Source organism: Mustela nigripes, chromosome 5 (assembly GCF_022355385.1).
Source record: "Mustela nigripes isolate SB6536 chromosome 5, MUSNIG.SB6536, whole genome shotgun sequence".
Classification (NCBI taxonomy): domain Eukaryota; kingdom Metazoa; phylum Chordata; class Mammalia; order Carnivora; family Mustelidae; genus Mustela; species Mustela nigripes.
The window spans coordinates 38,484,617-38,505,011 of NC_081561.1; the positions used below are offsets into that span (position 1 = coordinate 38,484,617).

The following is a 20,395-nucleotide window of genomic DNA, read 5'->3' on the forward strand; positions in this document are numbered from 1 at the left end:
AATATTACTCAGCCATCAGAAAGAATGAGCCCTTACCACTTGCAATGATGTGGATGGAGCTAGAGTATATTATGCTATGTGAAATAAGTCGGTCAGAGAAAGACAAAGAGTATATGATTTCCCTCATATGTAGAATTTAAGAAACAAAACAGAAGAACCTAGGGAAGAAAAAAGAGAAAGAAGCAAACCACACAACACACTTAACTACAAAGAACAAACTGAGGGTTAATGGAGGGAGGTAGGTTTGGGATGAGCTAAATGGGTTATGTGGGTGATGAGTACTAAGGAGGGTGATTATTGTGGTGAGCATTGGGTGTTATATAGAGGTGATGAATCACTGAATTCTACTCCTGAAACCAATATTACCCTATATGTTAACTAACTAGAATTTAAATAAAAACTTGAGAGAAAAAAAAATTAAGAAACTGAAATCATATCAAGCATCCCTTCCAACTACAATGGTATGAAACTTGAAATTAATAACAAGAAAAAAACCTGGAAAATTCACAAATAAGTGGACATTAAACAACATGCTACTGAATAATCAATGAATCAAAGAAAAATCAGAGGAGAAATAAAAAATACCTGCAACGAATAAAAATGTAAAGACAGCATAACAAATTGTGGGATATAGCAAAAGCAATTGTTAAGAGTGAAGTTCAAAGTGATAAATACCTACTATAAGTAACAAGAAAAGTCTCAAATAAACAGCTCAAATTTACACCTCAAGGAACTAGGGGGAAAAGAAAAAGGCCAAAACAAGAAAGCCCAAAGTTAGTAGAAGGAAAGAAATAACAAAGAGTACTGCAGAAATAAACAGAGACTAAAAACAAAATAGAGATCACTGAAACTAAGAGGTGGTTCTTTGCAAGAGAAACAAAATTGACAACTCTTAAGTAGACTCATCAAGAAAAAAAAAAATGGGAGGACTCAAAATCAAAAATGAAAAAGAAGTTAAATTGATACTACAGAAATATAAGGGATCATTAGACTACCATGAACAATGATTATGTCAACAAACTGGACAACATATATAGATATTATAGAAGAAATGGATAAATCCCTAGAAGCATACCTCCTACCAAGACTGAATCATAATAAACAGAAAACCCGAGCAGACGAATTAATAATGAGATTGAGTCATTAATCAAAAAATCCCAATAAACAAAACTATAGGATCAGAGAACTTCACTGATTAATTCTACCCTGTATTCAAAGAAGAATAAATATCAATTCTTCTCAAACTCTTCCAAAAAACAGAATAGAGAACTCTTCCAAACTCATTTTATGAGGCCAACATAACCTTGATATCAAAATTAGACAAGTATGCCACAAATGCAGAGAATTACAGGTTAATATCCCTGATGAACATAGATGAAAAAACTCTCACAAAATATTAGCAAACAGAATTCAACAATTTACTAAAAGTTTGCACCATGATCAAGTGGGATTTACTATAGGCACGCAAGGATGGTTCAATATAATACATCACATTAATGAAATGAAGGATAAAAATCATATATGATCATCTCAATAGATACAGGAAAAGTATTTGACAAGATTCAGATATGATAAAATCTCTCAAAAGTGTTTATAGAGGGAAAGTACCTCAACATAATAATGTCTATGTATAACATGCCCACAGCTAACATCATACTCAATGGTGACAAGCTGAAAGTTTGGGGCGCTTGGGTGGCTCAGTGGGTTAAAGCCTCTGCCTTCGGCTCAGGTCATGATCCCAGGGTCCTGGGATCGAGTCCCGCATCAGGCTCTCTGCTCAGCAGGGAGCCTGCTTCCCTCTCACTCTCTCTGCCTGCCTCTCTGCCTACTTGTGATTTCTGTCAAATAAATAAATAAAATCAGTAAAAAAAAAAATAAATAAATAAATATAAATTTAAAAAAAAATAAAAGCTGAAAGTCTTTCCTCCAAGATCAGGAACAAGACAAGGATGCCCAATCCCATCACTACCATTCAACATAGTATTGGAAGTCTTAGACAAGACAATAAGTATGAAAAAGAAAGAAAAGGCATCCAGATTGGAAGGGGATAAGTGAAACTCTCACTATTTGCAGATGACATGATTTTATATAGAAAAAACCATGAAGAATTCATCAAAAAATTGTTAGAATTAATTAACAAACTCGGTAAGATTGCAGAGCACAAAAACAAGACACAAAAATCTATTGTGTTTCTATGTACTAATAGTGAAGAACCAGAAAAAGAAAAAAAATCTTAATTATATTTGTATCAGAAAAAGTAGAATTTCTAGGAATATATTTAACCAAGGAGGTGACAGATATGTATACTGAAAACTATAAGACATTAATAAAAGAAACTGAAGACACAAATAGAAAGATATTCTATGCTCATGGATTAGAAGAATCAATATTGTTCAAATATCCATACTACCCAAAACAATCTATAGATACAATGCAATCTCTATCAAAATGTCATTTTTCAAAGAAATAGAAGAAATCATTCTAAAATTTGTATGGAACCACAACAACAAACAAACAAACAAACAAATAACCAACCGAGTAGCCAAAGCAATCTTGAGAAAGAAAAACAAAGCTAGAGGCATCATGCTCCCTGATTTCAAATGATATCACAAAGCTATAGTAATTAAAACAGTAGAATATTGGCAACAAAATAGACACATAAATAATGGAACAGAATAGAGAAACAATAATTAAACCCATGCATAAGTGGTCAATTAATTTATGACAAAGGAGCCAACAATATAAAATGAGGAAATGACACTCTCGCCAATAAATGGTATTGCAAAAGCTGGACAGTCACAGGCAAAAAAATAAAATTTGACCACTATCTTACACTATGTTACAAAATTAATTCAAAATAGATTAAAGACCTGAATATAAGATTTGAAACTATAAAACTCCTAGGAAAAAGAAAACACTTTCTAGGCACTAGGCTCCTTGACATAGGTCTTAGTGATAACTTTTAAATCTGACACCAAAAGGAAAAATAAATAAGTGGAAGTATACCATGCTAAAAAGCTTCTGCACAGCAAAGGAAACCAGCAAAAAATGAAAAGACAATGTAGTGAATGGAAAAAAATACATAATTCACATATCTGACAAAGGACTAATATCCAAATATATAAAGAACTTATACAATTCAACCACAAAAGAAATTGAAAATCCAATTAAAAAATGGGCAGAAGACCTGAATAGAGATTTTTCAAAGAAGACGTATAGATGACTAAATGGTACATGAAAAGGTGCTCAATATCATTCATCATCAAGGAAATAACAAATCAAAACCATAATGAGATATCACCTCACATCCGTTAGAATGGCTGTTATTAAAAATACAAGCAATACCAGGTGTTCATGAGGGTGTGCAGAAAGAGAAACTTTCCACAAAGAAACTGTATAGCCATTATGGAGAACAGTATGGACATTCTCCAAAAAAATTAAAAATAGAATATCCAGCAATTCCACTGTTGTGTATTTATTTGAAGAAAATAAAAACATTAACTCAAAAAGATAAATGCACCTCCATATTCATTGCAGCAATATCTACAGTAGCCAAGATATGGGAACAATTTAAGTGTCCATCAGTGAATGAATGGGTGAGGAAGAGGTGATACACATACAAGCACACACACATAGACACACACTGGAATATTATTCAGCCATGAAAGACAATAAAATCTTGCCATTTATGACAACATGGATGGACCTCAAAGGCATTAATAGTAGGAAAGACCAATACTATATGATCTCTCTTATATGTGAAGAAAAGAAAAAGAGAGAGAGAGAGGGAGAGGGAGGGAGGGAGGAAGAGAAGAGGAGGGGAGGGGTGGGGGAGGGGAGAAGTGAAGAGAAGAGAGAAAGGAAGATAACAGAAGGGAAGGGAAGAGAAGAGAAAAGAAGAGGAAACCAAATTCAGATAAAGACAACAGATTGGTGGTTGCCAGAATTAGGGAGTGGAGGTTGGAGAAATGGATGAAGGGGGTAAAATTTTATTTAAAAAATAGATAAATAAACAAATGATAGGAAGCTAAAAAAGAATGTTTGGTGGGGATCCATCAGCACACAAGAGAAATAAGAGTTTATCTGGAGAACAGAATGCTAGAGTAGGCTAGGGCACAACTAAAAGTAAACTTTCTTGCTTCACAATTTTGCTTATAGTTTATAGATACAAAGATTTGGGTTTCCACATCTTTTCAAATTTTAGTTCCAATAGGAACTCAAAAGGAAATTTGAATGCTGATGTAGTCTTCTTTATTTCAGCAATCAGCCTTTAAATATAGTCCTTGATAGACGTTAACAGAAATGTGCATTTGTCTGGGACATCGAGATAGGAGATAGATGCATTTTAAAGTCACTTTTGGACAAATCCACTTTCATCCTTACAGTATTTTAGGGTATCTTACCGGTTCTCCTTTATCTCCTTTCTGGCCAGGTGAGCCTGGAGTTCCTGGCAATCCTGCTTCTCCCTGAGCAAAAATGAATTCTGTGTTATCAAACATTCTATCACCTTGAGCTGAAGACTAATAGTTTACAAATATGACAGTGACCATAGTAGGATAAAGCTTTACTCTCCTCTGAGCTCATGTTGGTTCCTCTGCTAGAATGCCCTTCCCTTCTCAGGAGGCTCAGTACTCTCTCTCCCCCAAATGCCATTTGACATCATCTCCTCTATGAGACTTTCCACCAACTGGAACAGATGATGCTCCTCTATGGCCTCTGCAACTTGTACTTGCTTTTCTCATGGAGCTTACATACAATTTTGGTTGCCAGAAGAAATGTAAGGTTCCTCTCAACTTTTACCTCCCCCCCTATCTCTACTCTTCCAGCCAGGAGTGAAGTGGTAGCTGAATGTGTTAAGTCTCTAAGGGCATGTAGTAAGGCACAGTACTAGGGAACATTCTGCTCTAGGAACTAAGGCTAGTTTTTTCTTTTCCTCTTTCCTTTCCTTTTCCTCTTTCCTTTTTTCTTTTCCTCTTTCCTATGGGCATAGAGGAAAACCATCAAGAAATCTCTTAGCCTCCTTGTAGCACTGCCTCAAGACTGCTGTTAACATTCATAAAAGAAGTTTATGAAGGTCCAAAGGACCACTCTTCCTCACCAGGGCACCATCCTGGCACAAATGAAGCAAATTCTTAAAGTAATATTCTCTTCCTATTTCCTACAGTATCAGTAACCAACAAAGAAATACTATATAGAGTATCTTGTGTACGTGTTAAAGAGCAGCACTGTTTTCTTCAACTGTGAGTTCCCAGAACGGAAGCCTAATCCCAACACATGTTAATTACTTGTTATTTGTCTGCTGTACAGGTGGGTCCCCCCTCCCCCCTTTACCTTTCTATCCATTCTAATTCACAGCCTGGAAAGAAAGTCTGATGGCTCCAGAACTATCCAGAAAAGAAAAAAAAAATCTAGGAAATCCTATTCCCAATTCCCTTCTCTTAACCCACACCCAGTGACGGAGTGGCTTATGTATTTGATTCAACTAGCACTAAAGGTCAAGATCCATTCTGTGCACCGGGGCCACATCCAAGGGGCTTGGCTCACTCTGTGTAGTGGCTTTTCCATGGGCATAGATTGAAACTAGCAAACCTTGTTTGGAATGCACTGGCACCGGTCTTGAAGTTCCTGCGTTGCTGGCAGATAGGCAGACATTCTACCGGCATGAGCGGGTAACAATGATGATGCAGCACTTCCATAGGCATCCTGCTCTGGACACTACAATCCAGAAAAATGAGTAGAGTCAATTCCAAACATTCTAACTTCCCAAATACAGGCTCCCACCAATCTAGGGATGACTTGACACTGGTATATGAACATTTAGAATGCCTTTGCTCTTTTACTAGGCCTCCAATGTGTTTTATCACACTGAGAACACGCTAGAAATACACTAAAATGTTGGTGTGTTGAGGAATTCTGAAGCTATTGTAAATGACTTTATGATGAGCACAGTAATCCCAAACATTCACAGTAACTGCCTAGTTAAAATAAAATAGTTATACATATTACATCTGTGTACGTGTTCGTGGAACAAAATTTTTAACAAAAGCAAGCAACGTGAACTTTTAGAACTTGTTTACTCCCAACAAGATGATTGTAAAGGCACGTAAAAGTAGAAAATAAATTCTTTTTATACTCCAGGATGGTATATATTTAATTAAAGTATACACTAGTCTTGGTCTTTAAAGTCCCTTATCCCTTAAAGTCATTAAAAACGCCTCCATTGTAACAGACAAGTGGTGAATTTTATACTTAAGCAGTGCGTTCAGAACATGTAGGATAACATGAAGTGAAACTTAGTTACAAAGCAATGAACTTTTTTTCTCTCAAAAATAAATCCAGACAGGGAGGATAAATAAATGCATCCCTTCCTCTCCACATCATTTACCAGGCTCCTCACCATGGTCTATAACTGTGAACTTGTAATTTTATAAACTTGTAATTTTCTAACTCTGAATTTGCAGTTTAGGTGGAAGGATTCACATATTACTTTGTATGCTACAAATCATATATGCTTGGAAAAGTATTTTCAGGATAAAAAACTAAAAGATTGTCAGTGGTTATTTATTGTGGTGAGACAGTTGATAATTATTTCCTTCTTTGAATTTGGCTGTATTTTCCAAGTTTTCTATAATAAACATACACAATTTTTTAAAAGATATTACTTATTTATTTATTTGACAGAGAGAGAGAGAGAGACCGCACAAGCAGGGGAAGCACCAGAGGAAGAGGGAGAAGTAGGTTCCCCACTGAGCAGGGAGCCCCACGTGGGGCTTGAGCCCAGGACCCGGGGATCATGAGCTGAGCTGAAAGCAGAGACTTAACTGACTGAGCCACCCAGGTGCCCCAACATACATAATTTTTAAAACAAAAAAATTCTCTTGAAAAAAAATGGGTACCACTCTAATATTTCTGAAAACAATAAAATCTGTAAGAAAAATGACACTCAGAAACACTGGGACTAGTTTCCTGTGTCCACCCCGAGGTCTATCAGATTCATTCTCTCCAGATTTAATAATTAGCTATTCTGTTATCTTAATAAGTTTCCAAGTCCACAAGTCTAAAAGTCATATTAGAATGAAACACAATTAACACCAAAATAGTCCATTTATCTTGTATGATTTGGTATGATTTTCCAGCAACTTCCTGCTCTACCAGTTACCACTTAGGTAACCAAGACCCAATTTGAGTTCATAATTTTGGTCTGGATAACTAATTTACTATATTAAATTGGGACTTTAAATGATTTTAAAAGTATGTCTCGGGATTCACTATAAAACTTTCTACACTCTCCAAAAAGTGCCTGAAGGGAACATAAAAATGTACAAGTAAGGACTCTTCTCTTCATAAAACCTCTGGTTTTGATTTGATGCATATTTAGTTAATTGGCCCTACAAATTTTAATCACATTTCTCATTTATTTTCAACAAATGTTGCTGATTTTCTCCTTCTGTCTATGTCTGTGGTCATGAAACTTTACAGAAACAAAAAATCTAATCAGTAGAAGAAAAGAACTATATTTAAAGATGACCTTGAATAAATTTCACCCTTGACCATGCTGTAACATATCAATAACCAAAAAAAGTCTAATTTGAAATTCCAGGATAAAATTAAAATTTTAAGCAAGCACATTAAAATTTTCTGAATTCAACACATTTTTCAGAAAAAAAAAAAAACTTGTCAGAATTACAGCAGATGCACGTAAATGGCTTTCATATAGTTATTTACCTTCCAAACTATACAGTCCCACTTGTAAAATGTAGCATGTTTCTATTTTTTGCTACTCCTTAAAAAATGGTGATGTCCCTTCAAATAATTATTAGCAGGAAAATAAGCAGGCTTTTATTATTTTTTTTCCTATAGTCAAAGACGAATTCCTACCTTATTTTCTACACTTTAACTCCTAAATAATATTTTTAAGATGTGATTAATTTTCTTCCATACTTTCTGAAGTTACGTAATTGTTTTTAACAGTCAAATCACTCCATCAAATCTATTATTCATACTTCCTTAAATAATTTTCTCATAATTTGAATAGAAAAATCTCTACTATGTGATTATACAGAGTAAAAACTACTGGTCAAAAGTACAGTATTTAGATATATCAAAACATTATGTTACTTTTCAACCAGGAAAAATTATTATTTTAAGGGCTCTTATACCCTAAAGGAATAATTAATTTAAAAAGTAAACTTTTGGAGAATTAGCATCTTCAAAATTTAAATATGTGGCTCCAGGAAGTCTAGGTATTTTGTCTGTAGATTGACATTATAAATTTTCTTTTTAGATATTTATAGAAAGATATTTGGCTGGCTTTCATTTTACTTGGAATGAGAGCCATAAACTGGGTTGGAGATATGCTTTATAAAACCAAGTTACATAAGCAAAACAAATAATTTTGAAAAACTTAGCTGTGCTTTGAATCAGTCACATTATTATTCTACTACTCACAGTGAGTGACAGAAGTTAAAAATACTTTGAATTACTAAACTATCGATAAAATTTTCATGTAATTTTGAACGATAAGTATAGAACTTCTAGGAAATCTAAGATACAAAGAGAAACATTTTCACCTTTTTCTTTTACTTTTCATATGTTCTTTCCGTAAGACTTTATTGAATTAGTCCCTTTTAAATACGTTTTTGTCCCATCTAACTCCTTCAATAGTTGATAAGTCAACAAGTCAAGAAACAATATTTTGACTATCTTCTATAAAGCACTAGGAATAAAAAAAGAAAATATAACTCCCCTCAGTGAGTTTAAAATGAAGTTGAATAAATTAAAAACAAATACAACTAGGTCTAATAATGTAAGATAGCACAAGTGCCCATCATAATGAAAGATAGAAAAAGCACTGAATTTTTCTTTTTCTTGTTTTTAAATGGAAGACTGGTATAAGAAAGTAACGTTGTACAGTTAGGTTGGAAATTTTAAGAATGAGAGGCTAAGTATCTGAGTTTATGCTTTGTTGCCAACAGGGAATGACCAAAGGTTTGAGAAAGAGATAAACAGAGGGCAGGAAATATGTCTTACTCACATCTGTTAATGCCTTGTTCTTCAGCACAATGTCTAGAAGATCAATGTTTTTGAATAATTAATGTTTAATGAGAGAAAATAAATGCATATACAAAGCAATGATTCAGAGACTTATTCTGGTTACACTGGAAGGAAAAAGGTCTAGAGAAAGGGAAGGCAGTTGATGTGATAACGCAACAATCCAGGCATCAGATAAAGGTAGACCAGGTGAATAACAGGGAAAATGAAGACGAAAACTCTATCACAGGGTGCCTGGGTGGCTCTGTCTGTTAAACATCTGACTTCTGCTCGGGTAATGATCTCTCAGAGTCCTGGGATCAAGCCCTGCATTAGGGCCCTGCTCAGCCCCTCCTTTCTGCCCCTCCCCTCTGCATATGCTCACATGCTCTCTCTCTCTCAAACAAATGAAGTCTTTAAAAAAAATCTATCACAAAAGAAAGGTATCCAGAATGGATATGATATCTGGATATATGACATCCAGAACTATGTGAGTTTTTTACACAGTTTAAATCCCTGTGTTTTGTCTTGAACTTTGGGAATGATATGTCCTCACTTTGGACTCAACATAAATAAGGGAGAATTTATGACTTTTTCCATAAACTATGTTCTGACAGTAGCATCATCATTTTCCAAACTATGTGAGAGCACTAAAAGTCGTCTCTTACTTGGAACAAATTACTCACCTGGCTTCAACAGAAGATGTTCAGTGCTGCCTTATATTTGCACTCTATGGACCACGCAACTGACATTCTATATTCTTCCCAAGCCAAGAAAACTAACTTACCTTGGTGTCTGATATTTCGCAACATGTTTCTTGTGCTATGAAGTTTGAGTTACAGTAGATTTTAAACTGGTGAAGCTCAATCTATTAAAAAAGTAGTAATAAGACACATCATTAGTTTTCTTGAAAGTCACTGAGGCACTTAAAAATTGTGGTAATTTAACAGGAAAGATAAAAGGAGCTATACAAATAAGTTATTGGTAGATATTTTTAATGCTTTTGTTTAATTTTGGATTCATGATTTTGTGGATCATTTGAGAAAGAGACATGGATTCAATTATTAAGATAGATCTCTAGATAAAGGAAATCAGGTAATGAAAGCAACTGCAAATCTTTGCTATGATTTCATACACAAAAGAAGTACTTACTTTAAGAGAGACATTGTTATGCATTACAAGAAAGTATGCCCACAAAATGAGAAAAATTTCAAAGTAAGAAATTGTGGGGGAAAAGAAAAGTAAAGTCAAAGGTATGAACACGTGATAGAAAAGGCTTTCTCAGTAGTTCCAGAGCTCTTATTTGAGACACTGAAACAGATGCTTACTTCTTAATAAGAAAAAAAAAAGTACTTAGTTTTCATCTATATTTCATGGATTCTGTACAATATCTATGGATGTTCTACTACACTGGGATAACCCTGAGCAATACTCATAATCTTTTTACAAAAATAATCAGTTCCTTCTATCTGCTTAGTAGATTCATATTTTTTGGCATTGGATATGAAATAAAAAGTAGTTCAAAAAAAGTGCAATCATGCCTTTAAATGCAAGATCAAGCAACCATGTGAAAAATAATTACTACAGACTACTGAAAAGATATCAATACGATAGATGTATAAGTCAGCTATTTTAAGTTACTTTGTGGTTGCAAATTTAATAATTTAATTAATAATCATACAAGGATGTCACATATTATGTAGGTCAGGAGCAACCTCTTCTCTCTACCCTCTCCTCCCACTGACTACACATTTCTCTCTGCCCCTTTCCACCTCTTTCTCTGTTTCCCAGTATTACAGAGCTAGATTATGTATTACTTTGATGTCAATAAGTATGGTCTATAGAAAGATCCAACGGTTAATATTACAATAATTAATCCTACCATAATGAGAAGCACTTATCTTTGTTGAGTTCTGAAACTCTACCCAACACACACAAAAAAAGCCAAAAAGGTGGGGGAGAAAGGCTGTAACTATTACTCTATAGTGCACTGAGATGAACAGAATCAATTCAGCTCATAGAAAGTGTTAAGAAATACGGACATCTTCTGAATTCATGAGCAGCCTACCATTTGCAGCCAATGCAAAATTCTGAGATAAAATGAAACTTTTTTATTTTCTATAACTTTTTACAAGGTATTGAAATTAACTTTTGTTTATAAAATTTAAATACACTGTCTTACATAGTCAAATAAAAGACCATGCAGTAACATACCCATTATATGGAACAAAGAATGGGGATTCCAATTAATTAATATTCTTCTTAACTGAAACTAATATAACATCATGATTTTTATCAATTTAGCCAATAAATATTAAAATTTGATTATGTACAATTCACTATACTAGACCCTTTTATGAATTATTTTATTTTTTTAAATATTTTATTTATTTGTCAGAGAGTGAGGAGAGAGCACAAGCAGGGGGAGTGGCAGACAGAGGGAGAAGCAGGTTCCCCACTGACCAATGAGGCCCAATGCGGGACTTTATCCCAGGACCCTGGGATCATGACCTGAGCCAAAGGCAGAGGCTTAACCCACTGAGCCACCCAGGTGTCCTGATAATGGGAGTTATTTTAGTTAACTAAAGACGGATGATCAATTTTTGATGGATTAGTAACTAATCAAGTACCATGACATTGAAACTACAAACCTAGTTTAATGATGCTTTCTTATTCATTAGTTACTCTGGAATCCTTCACTGACACTGTGCTTTACAAGGACAATGTTTAGGACTAAGTCTATACTGGCCCTTGTTACACAGAATTTGTTTTAAAAAATCCTTTGTATCTTTTTGTCACGTATTTCTTTTTCACAAAAGTAACTAGGCAGTATAAAAAAATAAAACCCAATTATTGGGATTTTTTTTCCAATAACATCCATCCAGCGTAAATAAAACATTTTCACACTACAACAGATCTTATGGATTATAGAGCTTCCACAGAGATGATGAAAAATTAGTCCACTTAAATTTTTAGCAGGACCAAGAATCTTTACAGAATAAAATATGTATTTTATTTGCTTAACTCAAACACTATCTCATAAATAAGCTGCATCATATCACTTTAATTGTTTAATTTTTGTCTTTATTTATTTATTTATTTATTTTAAAAAAATTTTAAATCTAGTATAGTTACACCCACCTCCCCTCTGGTAACTTTCAATTTCTTTTCTTTAGTTAAGAGTTAATTTCTTAGTCTGTCTTTTTTCTTCTTTGTTTGTTTTGTTTCTTAAATTTTAAATATGTGTGAAGTCATATGGTATTTGTCTTCCTCTGACTGACTTATTTCACTTAGCGTTATACTCTCTGAACCAACCATACTGTAGTGAATGCCAAGATTTCATTCTTTTTTATGGCTGAGTAATAAATATGTAAATATATAAATATATTTTTTTTTAGGAAAAATATAAGGATATATATATATATATATTTTTTTTTTTAAGGAAATACTTTAAAGAAAATTTTCTTAATTTTTAAGGAAACTCCATACTGTTTTCCTCAGGGGCTGCATGAGTTTGCACTTCCGCCACAGTGTACAAGGTTTCCTTTTTCTTGGGATCCTTCCCAACACATGTGGTTTCTTGTGTTCTGATTCTGACAGCTGTGAAGTGATATCTCATTGTGGTTTTGATTTCATTTCCTTGATGATGAGTGATGTTGAGACTCTTTCCATGTGTCTGTAGGCCATCTGTGGATTATTTATTTTTTGGGTGTTGAGTTTGGTAAGTTCTTTATATATTTTGGATACTAACCCTTTATCAGATACATCACTTGCAAGTATCTATTCGCATTCAATAGGTTGCCTTCGAGTTTTGTTGATGGTTTCCTTTGCTGTACAGAAGTGTTGTTTTGTTTTGTTTTGTTTTGCTTTTTGTTTTGTTTTTACAAAATCCCAATAGTTTATTCTTGCTTCTGTTTCACTTGCCTCAGAAGACCTATCTTGGTATGGAAGAAGACACTACCGCCTGTGCTCTCTTTTAGGATTTTTATTCTTTTTATTCTTTCAGGTCTCACGTTTAGGATCTAATCCATTTTTCATTTATTTTTATGAATGGGTTAAGAAAGAAGTTCAACTTCATTCTTTTGCATGTGGCTGTCCAGTTTTCCCAACACCATTTGTTGACAATTTGGATTCCTTTTATTCTTTTTCCCATTGCATATTTTTGCCCCTTTGTTGAAGGTTAATTGACCATATAATTGTGGGTTTGTTTCTGGGCTTTTTACTCTGTTCTATTTATCTAAGTGTCTATTTTTCTGCCAGTACCAAACTGTTCTGATAACTACAGCTTTTCAGTGTATCTTGAAATCTGGGATTGTGATAACCTACAGTTTTGTTCTTCTTTTTCGAGATTGCTTTGGGTATTCAGGGACTTTTGTGTTTCCATACAGATTTTAGAATTATTTGTTCTAGTGCTGTGAAGAATGCTGTTGTATTTTGATAGGGATTCCATTAAATCTGCAGATTGCTTTAGGTAGTATGGAAGTTTAAAAAAAAAATGTGTTCTCCCAATCCATGAGCATGGAATATCTTTCCATTTGTTTGGCTCATCTTCAATTTCTTTCATCAGTGTTTTACAGTTTTCAGAGTTCAGGTCTTTCAGCTCCTCGGTTAAGTTGATTCCTAGGCATTTTATTATTTTTGATGCAATTATAAATGGGATTGTTTTCTTAATTTCTCTGTTGGCCACTTCATTATTAATATACAGAAATGCAATGGATTTCTATATGTTGATTTTGTATCCTATGACCATACTGAATTCATTTAAAATTCTAGTAGATTTTTGGTGGAGTCTTTGGGGTTTTCTATATATAGTATCATGTCATCTTCAAATAGTGAAAGTTTTACTTCTTCCTTGCCAATTTGGATTCCTTTTACTCTTTTTTGTTGTCTGATTGCTGTAGCTAGGACTTCCAGAACTATGTTGATTAGAGTGGTGAGAGTAGACTGCTTTGTGTTGCTTCTGAGATTAGGGAAAAGCTCTGTTTTTCACCATTAAGTACATGTACAAGGTTGGTTTTTCATACATGGCCTTATGTTGAGGTATGTTCCCTCTAATCCTACTTTGTTGAGGGTTTTTAATCGTGAATGGATGTTGTACTTTGTCAAATGTTTTTTCTGCTTATATTAAATGATCATATGCTTTTTACCCTTTCTCTTGATGTGATATATCACATTGATTGATTTGCAAATATTGAACCACCTTTGCATGCTGGGAATAAATCCCACTTGATTGTGGGAATTGTGGGATTGTAGGAATGATTTTGAGGATTTTTCTACCTATGTTCATCAGAGATATTTTTCTATAGTTCTCTTTTTAAATTTATTTCATTTAAATTCAATTAAGCAACATATAGTACATCATTAGTTTTTGAGGTAGTGTTCAATGATTTATTAATTGCATATAACACACAGTGCTCATCACTTCACCTGCCCTCCTTAATGCCCATCACTCAGTTACTTCATCCCCCAACCCTTCTCCTTTTCTGCAACCCTTGTTTGTTTCCTGGAGTCAAGAGTTTTTCATGGTTTGGCTCCCTCTCTGATTTCTTCCCATTCAGATTTCCCTCCCTTGCCCCATGATCCTCTGTACTATGCCTTATATTCCTCATATGAGTGAAACCATATGATAATCATCTTTCTCTGACTGACTTATTTCACTTAGCAAAATACCCTACAATTCCATCCATGTTGATGTAAATGGTAGGTATTCATCCTTTCTAATGGCTGGGTAACATTCCATTGTATATATGAACCACAACTTCTTTATCCATTTACCTGCTGAAGGACATCTCAGTTCCTTCTAAAGTTTGGCTATTATGGGCATTGCTGCTATTAACATTGGGATGTGCATGCCTCTTCTTTTCACTACATCTGTATCTTTGGGTAAATACCCAGTAGTGCAATTGCTGGGTCATAGGGTAGCTCTATTTTTAACTTCTTGAGGAACCTCCATATTGTTTTCCACAGTGGCTGTACCAGCTTGCATTCCTACCAACAGTGTAAGAGGGTTCCCCTTTCTTCACATCCTCAACATTTGTTGTTCCCTGTCTTGTTAATCTTAGCCATTCTAGCTGCATAAGGTGGTATTTCATTATGGTTTTGATGTGTAATTCCCTGATGGCAATTGATGTAGAGCATTTTTTCATGTGTCTGTTGGCCATTTGGATGTCTTCTTTGCAGAAATGTCTGTTCATGCCTTCTGCCCATTTCTTGATTAGATTATTTGTTCTTTGGGTGTTGAGTTTGGTAAGCTCTTTATAGATTCGGGATACTAGCCCTTTATCTGATATGTCATTTGCAAATATCTTCTCCCATTCCATAGGTTGCCTTTTAATTTTGTTGACTGTTTCCTTTGCCATGCAGAAACTTTTTATCTTGAGGTCCCAGTAGTTAATTTTTGCTTTTGTTTCCCTTGCCTTTAGAGATGTGTCTTCCCAGAAATTGCTGCAGCTGAGGTGGAAGAGGTTACTGCCCATGTTCCCCTTTATGATTTTGATAGATTCCTATCTCACATTTAGGTCTTTCATTCATTTTGTGTTTATCTTTGTGTAGAGTGTAAGAGAAATCCAGTTTTATTCTTCTGGTTGTGGCTGTCCAATTTTCTCAGCACTATTTATTGAAGAGACTGTCCTTTTTCCATTGAATATTCTTTCCTGTTTTGTCAAAGATTAGTGGACCAAAGAGTTGAAGGTCCATTTCTGGAAACTTATAAACTACCAGGACTGAAACAAGAAGAGGTAGAAATCTGAACAGATCAATAACCAGCAAAAAAATTCAAACAGTGATCAAAAACCTCCCCCAAAACAAGAGTCCAGGGCCAGAGGGCTTTCCAGGGGAATTCTACCAAACATATAAAGAAGAAATAATACCTATTCTATTGAAGTTGTTTAAAAAAATAGAAATAGAATAGAAATGGGAGGAAAACCCCCAAACTCATTCTATGAGGTTAGCATTACCTTGATCTCTTTTTTATAGTGTCGTTATCTGATTTTGGCTTTAGGGTAATGCTGGCCTCATAGAATCAATTAGGAAGATTTCTTTCCTCTTCTGTTTTTTTCCTATAGTTAGAGAAGACAGACTAATAACTCTTTAAATGCTTATTAGAATTCACCTGTGAAGCAGTGTAGTCCTGGACTTTTGTTTTTTGGGAGTTTCCTGATTACTGATTCAATTTCATTGCTGGTAGAAGGTTTATTCAAATTTTCTATTCCTATTTCAGTTTGGGAATGATAGGTTTCAAGGAATTTATTGATTTCTTCCAGGTTGTCCAATTTATGGCTTAATAATATTCTCTTACAATCCTTTGTTCTTTTTGTGGTATCAGTTTTCATTTTTCCTCTTTCATTTGATTTTGTTTAATTGAGTCCTCTCTCTCCTCTCTCTCTCTCTCTCTCTTTTAATGAGTCTGGCTAGAGGTTTATCAATTCTGTTATCTTTTTCCAAGAAACAGCTCCTGGCTTCATTGATCTGTTCTATTGTGTTTTTAGTTTCTATTTCATGTATTTCTGCTCTAATATTTATTTATTATTTTCTTCCTTTTGTGGCTATTGGGTTTTGTTTGTTCTTTTTCTAGCTCCTTTAGGTGTAAGGTTAGTTTGTTTATTTGAAATTTCTTTTTTGCTTCTTGAGATAAGCCTGCACTGCTATAAACTTCCCTCTTTGCATTTTGCTGCATTGCAAAGATTCTGGACTGTTGTGTTTTCATTTTCATTTATCTCCATGTATTTTTTTTAATTTCCTTTTTGATTTCTTGATTGACCCCTTCATTTTTCAGAAGCATGTTATTTAACTTTCATGCATTTGTGGGTTTTTTTTTTGTTTTTTTTTGTTTTTTTTTTAAAGATTTTATTTATTTATTTGACAGAGAGAAATCACAAGTAGATGGAAAGGCAGGCAGAGAGAGAGAGGGAGGGAAGCAGGCTCCCTGCCGAGCAGAGAGCCCGATGCGGGACTCGATCCCAGGACCCTGAGATCATGACCTGAGCCGAAGGCAGCGGCTTAACCCACTGAGCCACCCAGGCGCCCCATGCATTTGTGTTTTTCCACATTTTTTCTTGTGGTTCATTTCTAGTTTTATAGCATTGTGATCAAAAAAGATACACGGTATGACTTTGATCTTTTTTAATTTGTTGAGACTTGTTTTGTGGCCTAATATGTGATCTATTTTGGAGAATGTTTCATGTGCACTTGAAAAGAATGCATTCTTCTGTTTTAGGAAGGAATGTTCTGAATATATCTGTTAGATTTATGAGGTCCAATGTGTTATTCAAAGTCCATTTCCTTGTTAATTTTCTGTTTGGATGATCTATTCATTGATATAAGTGGGGTGTTCATGTTCCTTATTATTATTGTATTATTACCAATTACTTTATTTATGTTTGTGATAAGCTGCTTTATGTATTTGGGATCTCCCATATTGGTTGCATAAATATTTACAATTGTTGTATCTCATTTGATTGTTCTTATTATGATTATATAGTATCCTTCTTTGTCTCTTATTATCTTTGTTTTAAAAGTCTAATTTGTCTGATATAAATATTGCTATCTTTCTTTTCAGTTCTGTTTGCATGATAAATGTTTTTCCCACTTTCAATCTGCACATGGTTTAGATTTGAAATGAGTTTCTTATAAGGAGACTACAGATTGGTTTTTATTTATTTATTTTTTTAATCCATTCCATCATCCTATGTCTTTCGACTGGAGCATTTAGTCCACCTACATTCAAAATAATTATTAATAGGTATGTACTTATTGCCATTTTGTTACTTGTTTTATGGTTGTTTTTGTACCTCTTCTCTGTTCCTTTCTTATCTCACTTTCTTCTCTCTCAATTTGCTGGCTTTCATTAGTGATATACATGGATTCCTTTCTTTTTATTTTTTGCATATCTATTAGTGGTTTTTGATTTTTGGTTACTATTAGGTTTGTATATAACATATTATGCATATAGCAGTCTATATTCAGTTGATGATCGTTTATTTTTGAACCCATTCTTCACTCTTTCCCCCTCACGTTTTAGGTATATGGTGTTATACTTTACATCTTTTTATTTTTTGAATTCCTTGACTGATTTTCATACATACAATTGATTTTATTGCTCTTGCATTTTCCCCTTTCCCTACTCTTACTTATGGTCTTTCCTTTCTACTCAACTCTTTTCTCCTCTACTCTCATAGGTCTGGTTTTATAGTCATGAATCCCTTTAACTTTTGTTTGTTTAGGAAACTCTATCTCTCCTTCTATTCTGAAGGGTAGCCTGGCTGGATAGTGTATTCTTGGGTGCAGGTTTTTTTTTCTTTCCACACTTTGAATATATATGTCATGCTACTCTCTTCTAGCCTGCAAAGTTTCTGCTGAAAAATCAGCTGACAACCGTATAGGGTTTCCCTTGTATTCAACTGGTTTTTCTTGCTCCTTTTTGAAATTTTCTCCTTATTACTACTTTTTGCCATTTTAATTACAATGTGCCTTGGGGTTGACCTCTTTGGGTTAATTTTGCATGGGGCTCTCTGTGTCTCCTTGATCTGTATTTGTGTTTCCGTCCCCAGATTCAGGAAATTTTCTGCTGTTATTTATTCAAATAAATTTCCTGTCCTCTTTTCTCTTGCTCCCTTTCTGTGAATACCATCATGCTTGATGACATTGAGTTTCCTAAGCCTGTTTTAATTTGTTATTATTATTTTTTCTCTCTCCTGTTCAGTTTGGTTGCTTTCCATTACTCTTTCCTCTAGGTCACTGATCCTTTATTGTGCTTCCTCTTGTCTACAATTTATTCCATCTAGTGTATTTTTAATTTAAGTTATGGAGTTCTTCATCTCTGATTGGTTCTTTTTTATGTTTTCCATCTCTTTCTAAAGAGTCTAACTGAGGGTTTCCACTCCTTTCTCAAGTCCAGTGAGGATCTTTATCACCATTACTTCAAATTCTTTATCAGGCATATTACTTATCTCCATTTCATTTAGGTCTCTTACGGACATTTTGAGCCTTTTTTTTTTCTTCATTTCAAACATATTCCTCTGCATCCTCACTTTGGGTATGGCTTTAATTTTATCCTCATGAAGTAAGATGCCACACTAAACTATGAAACCACTATAATATTATAATTTTTACATTGTGCCTTTTTAGAGGACACACCTGGTATTTTTCAGCCCACTGTTCTGGGCTCAATTCTTTTCTTGGGTGAGAAGTTAATGAGACACAGAACACAGTACTCAATGTTCAGAGGGCAAGCTCTGAGCCTGGACCCTGCACTTGCAATAACTTATTTCTCTCTCATTGCTATCTCCCCACAAATGTTCTGAATTTATTTCCATATGTGCTTAGTTCTTTAAGTCTTAGAAACAGAGCCCATTTTGCTCTCACTAGTTTTATAGGAGGGTCCAATCCCAAACTCCAGTCCCTCACTTTATTATTACAGCAGGTGCCACTCTCTTGTACTGTTGCTGGAATTCCCTGAATTTACTCCTTATTTTTCTATACTCCACCTGCTGCTGAAAATACATCTCTGATGTTCTAACTGCTGGTCTCCACTTCCCACCCCACATTTAGAGAGAATTTTCTGAAAGGTCTGTCTAGTATTACTGTGTTACAATTAATACTGCTATTATCATTGGAAGCCACCATTTACTAATATAGACTTTGATTCTTTCATTAGTCTTCAAGATGTCTGAGAGAAAGAGAAGCAGGATTTTTTTTTTTTTTTCCATTCTTTTAGGCCCGGGTTCAGTGGAGTGTCTAGACCTGAATAAACAAATGAATATACCGGGAACTACATACTAGATACTACTGCACATACTCTATATAATTATAACTAAGTAACTCTAACAACAGAATTTTTCAACTGAGGATACTGAGACATAGATTAATTAATAGCTAACAAGATAAAGTTAGCAGATCATTACAGTTAAGTAGATGAGCTAGGGTTTACAGCACATCTGTCTGATCCCCAAACCAGCTCACTCTCCACAATGCCATAATGTCTTGCTTCTGTGATTGGTTTTTCCTACTCTAGCCTATTTTGCCATAATGTCTTGCTTCTGTGATTGGTTTTTCCTACTCTAGCCTATTTTGGTGATCATCACTGAGCTCTAGTTATGGCATTCTCACTGATTTTTTCACTGTTCCTAAAAGAGAACAGTTTAAACATATTTTATTGAATATATATTTACACATATACTGTCTTTATCCATCTATTATGTTAGTGACCTGTATTCAGGTAATTTTAGGTTATTTTTATGGGTTTTCTCATCATTCTACCCATAAGAAAGTCAGAAGTCATGAAATTCAGAGATATCTCACTTTTTTAGGAATTTTTCTTAGGATTACCTTCTTCTCTAGGGAAACTGATAAATCTATTAACACCTGA

General features: G+C 34.4%; 1 protein-coding gene across 1 annotated transcript in view; it reads right to left on the reverse strand.

Moving 5' to 3' along the window:
- The window catches only part of COL19A1 (collagen type XIX alpha 1 chain), a 308,387-nt gene that overhangs the window by 255,632 nt on the left and 32,360 nt on the right, over positions 1-20,395 (reverse strand). Inside the window, exons 6-8 of the mRNA XM_059399023.1 lie at positions 9,818-9,898; positions 5,590-5,715; positions 4,404-4,466 (exon numbers count right to left, since the gene is read on the reverse strand). Of these exons, the coding sequence (XP_059255006.1) occupies positions 4,404-4,466; positions 5,590-5,715; positions 9,818-9,898 (270 nt within the window). The remainder of the gene's footprint in view (positions 1-4,403; positions 4,467-5,589; positions 5,716-9,817; positions 9,899-20,395) is intronic.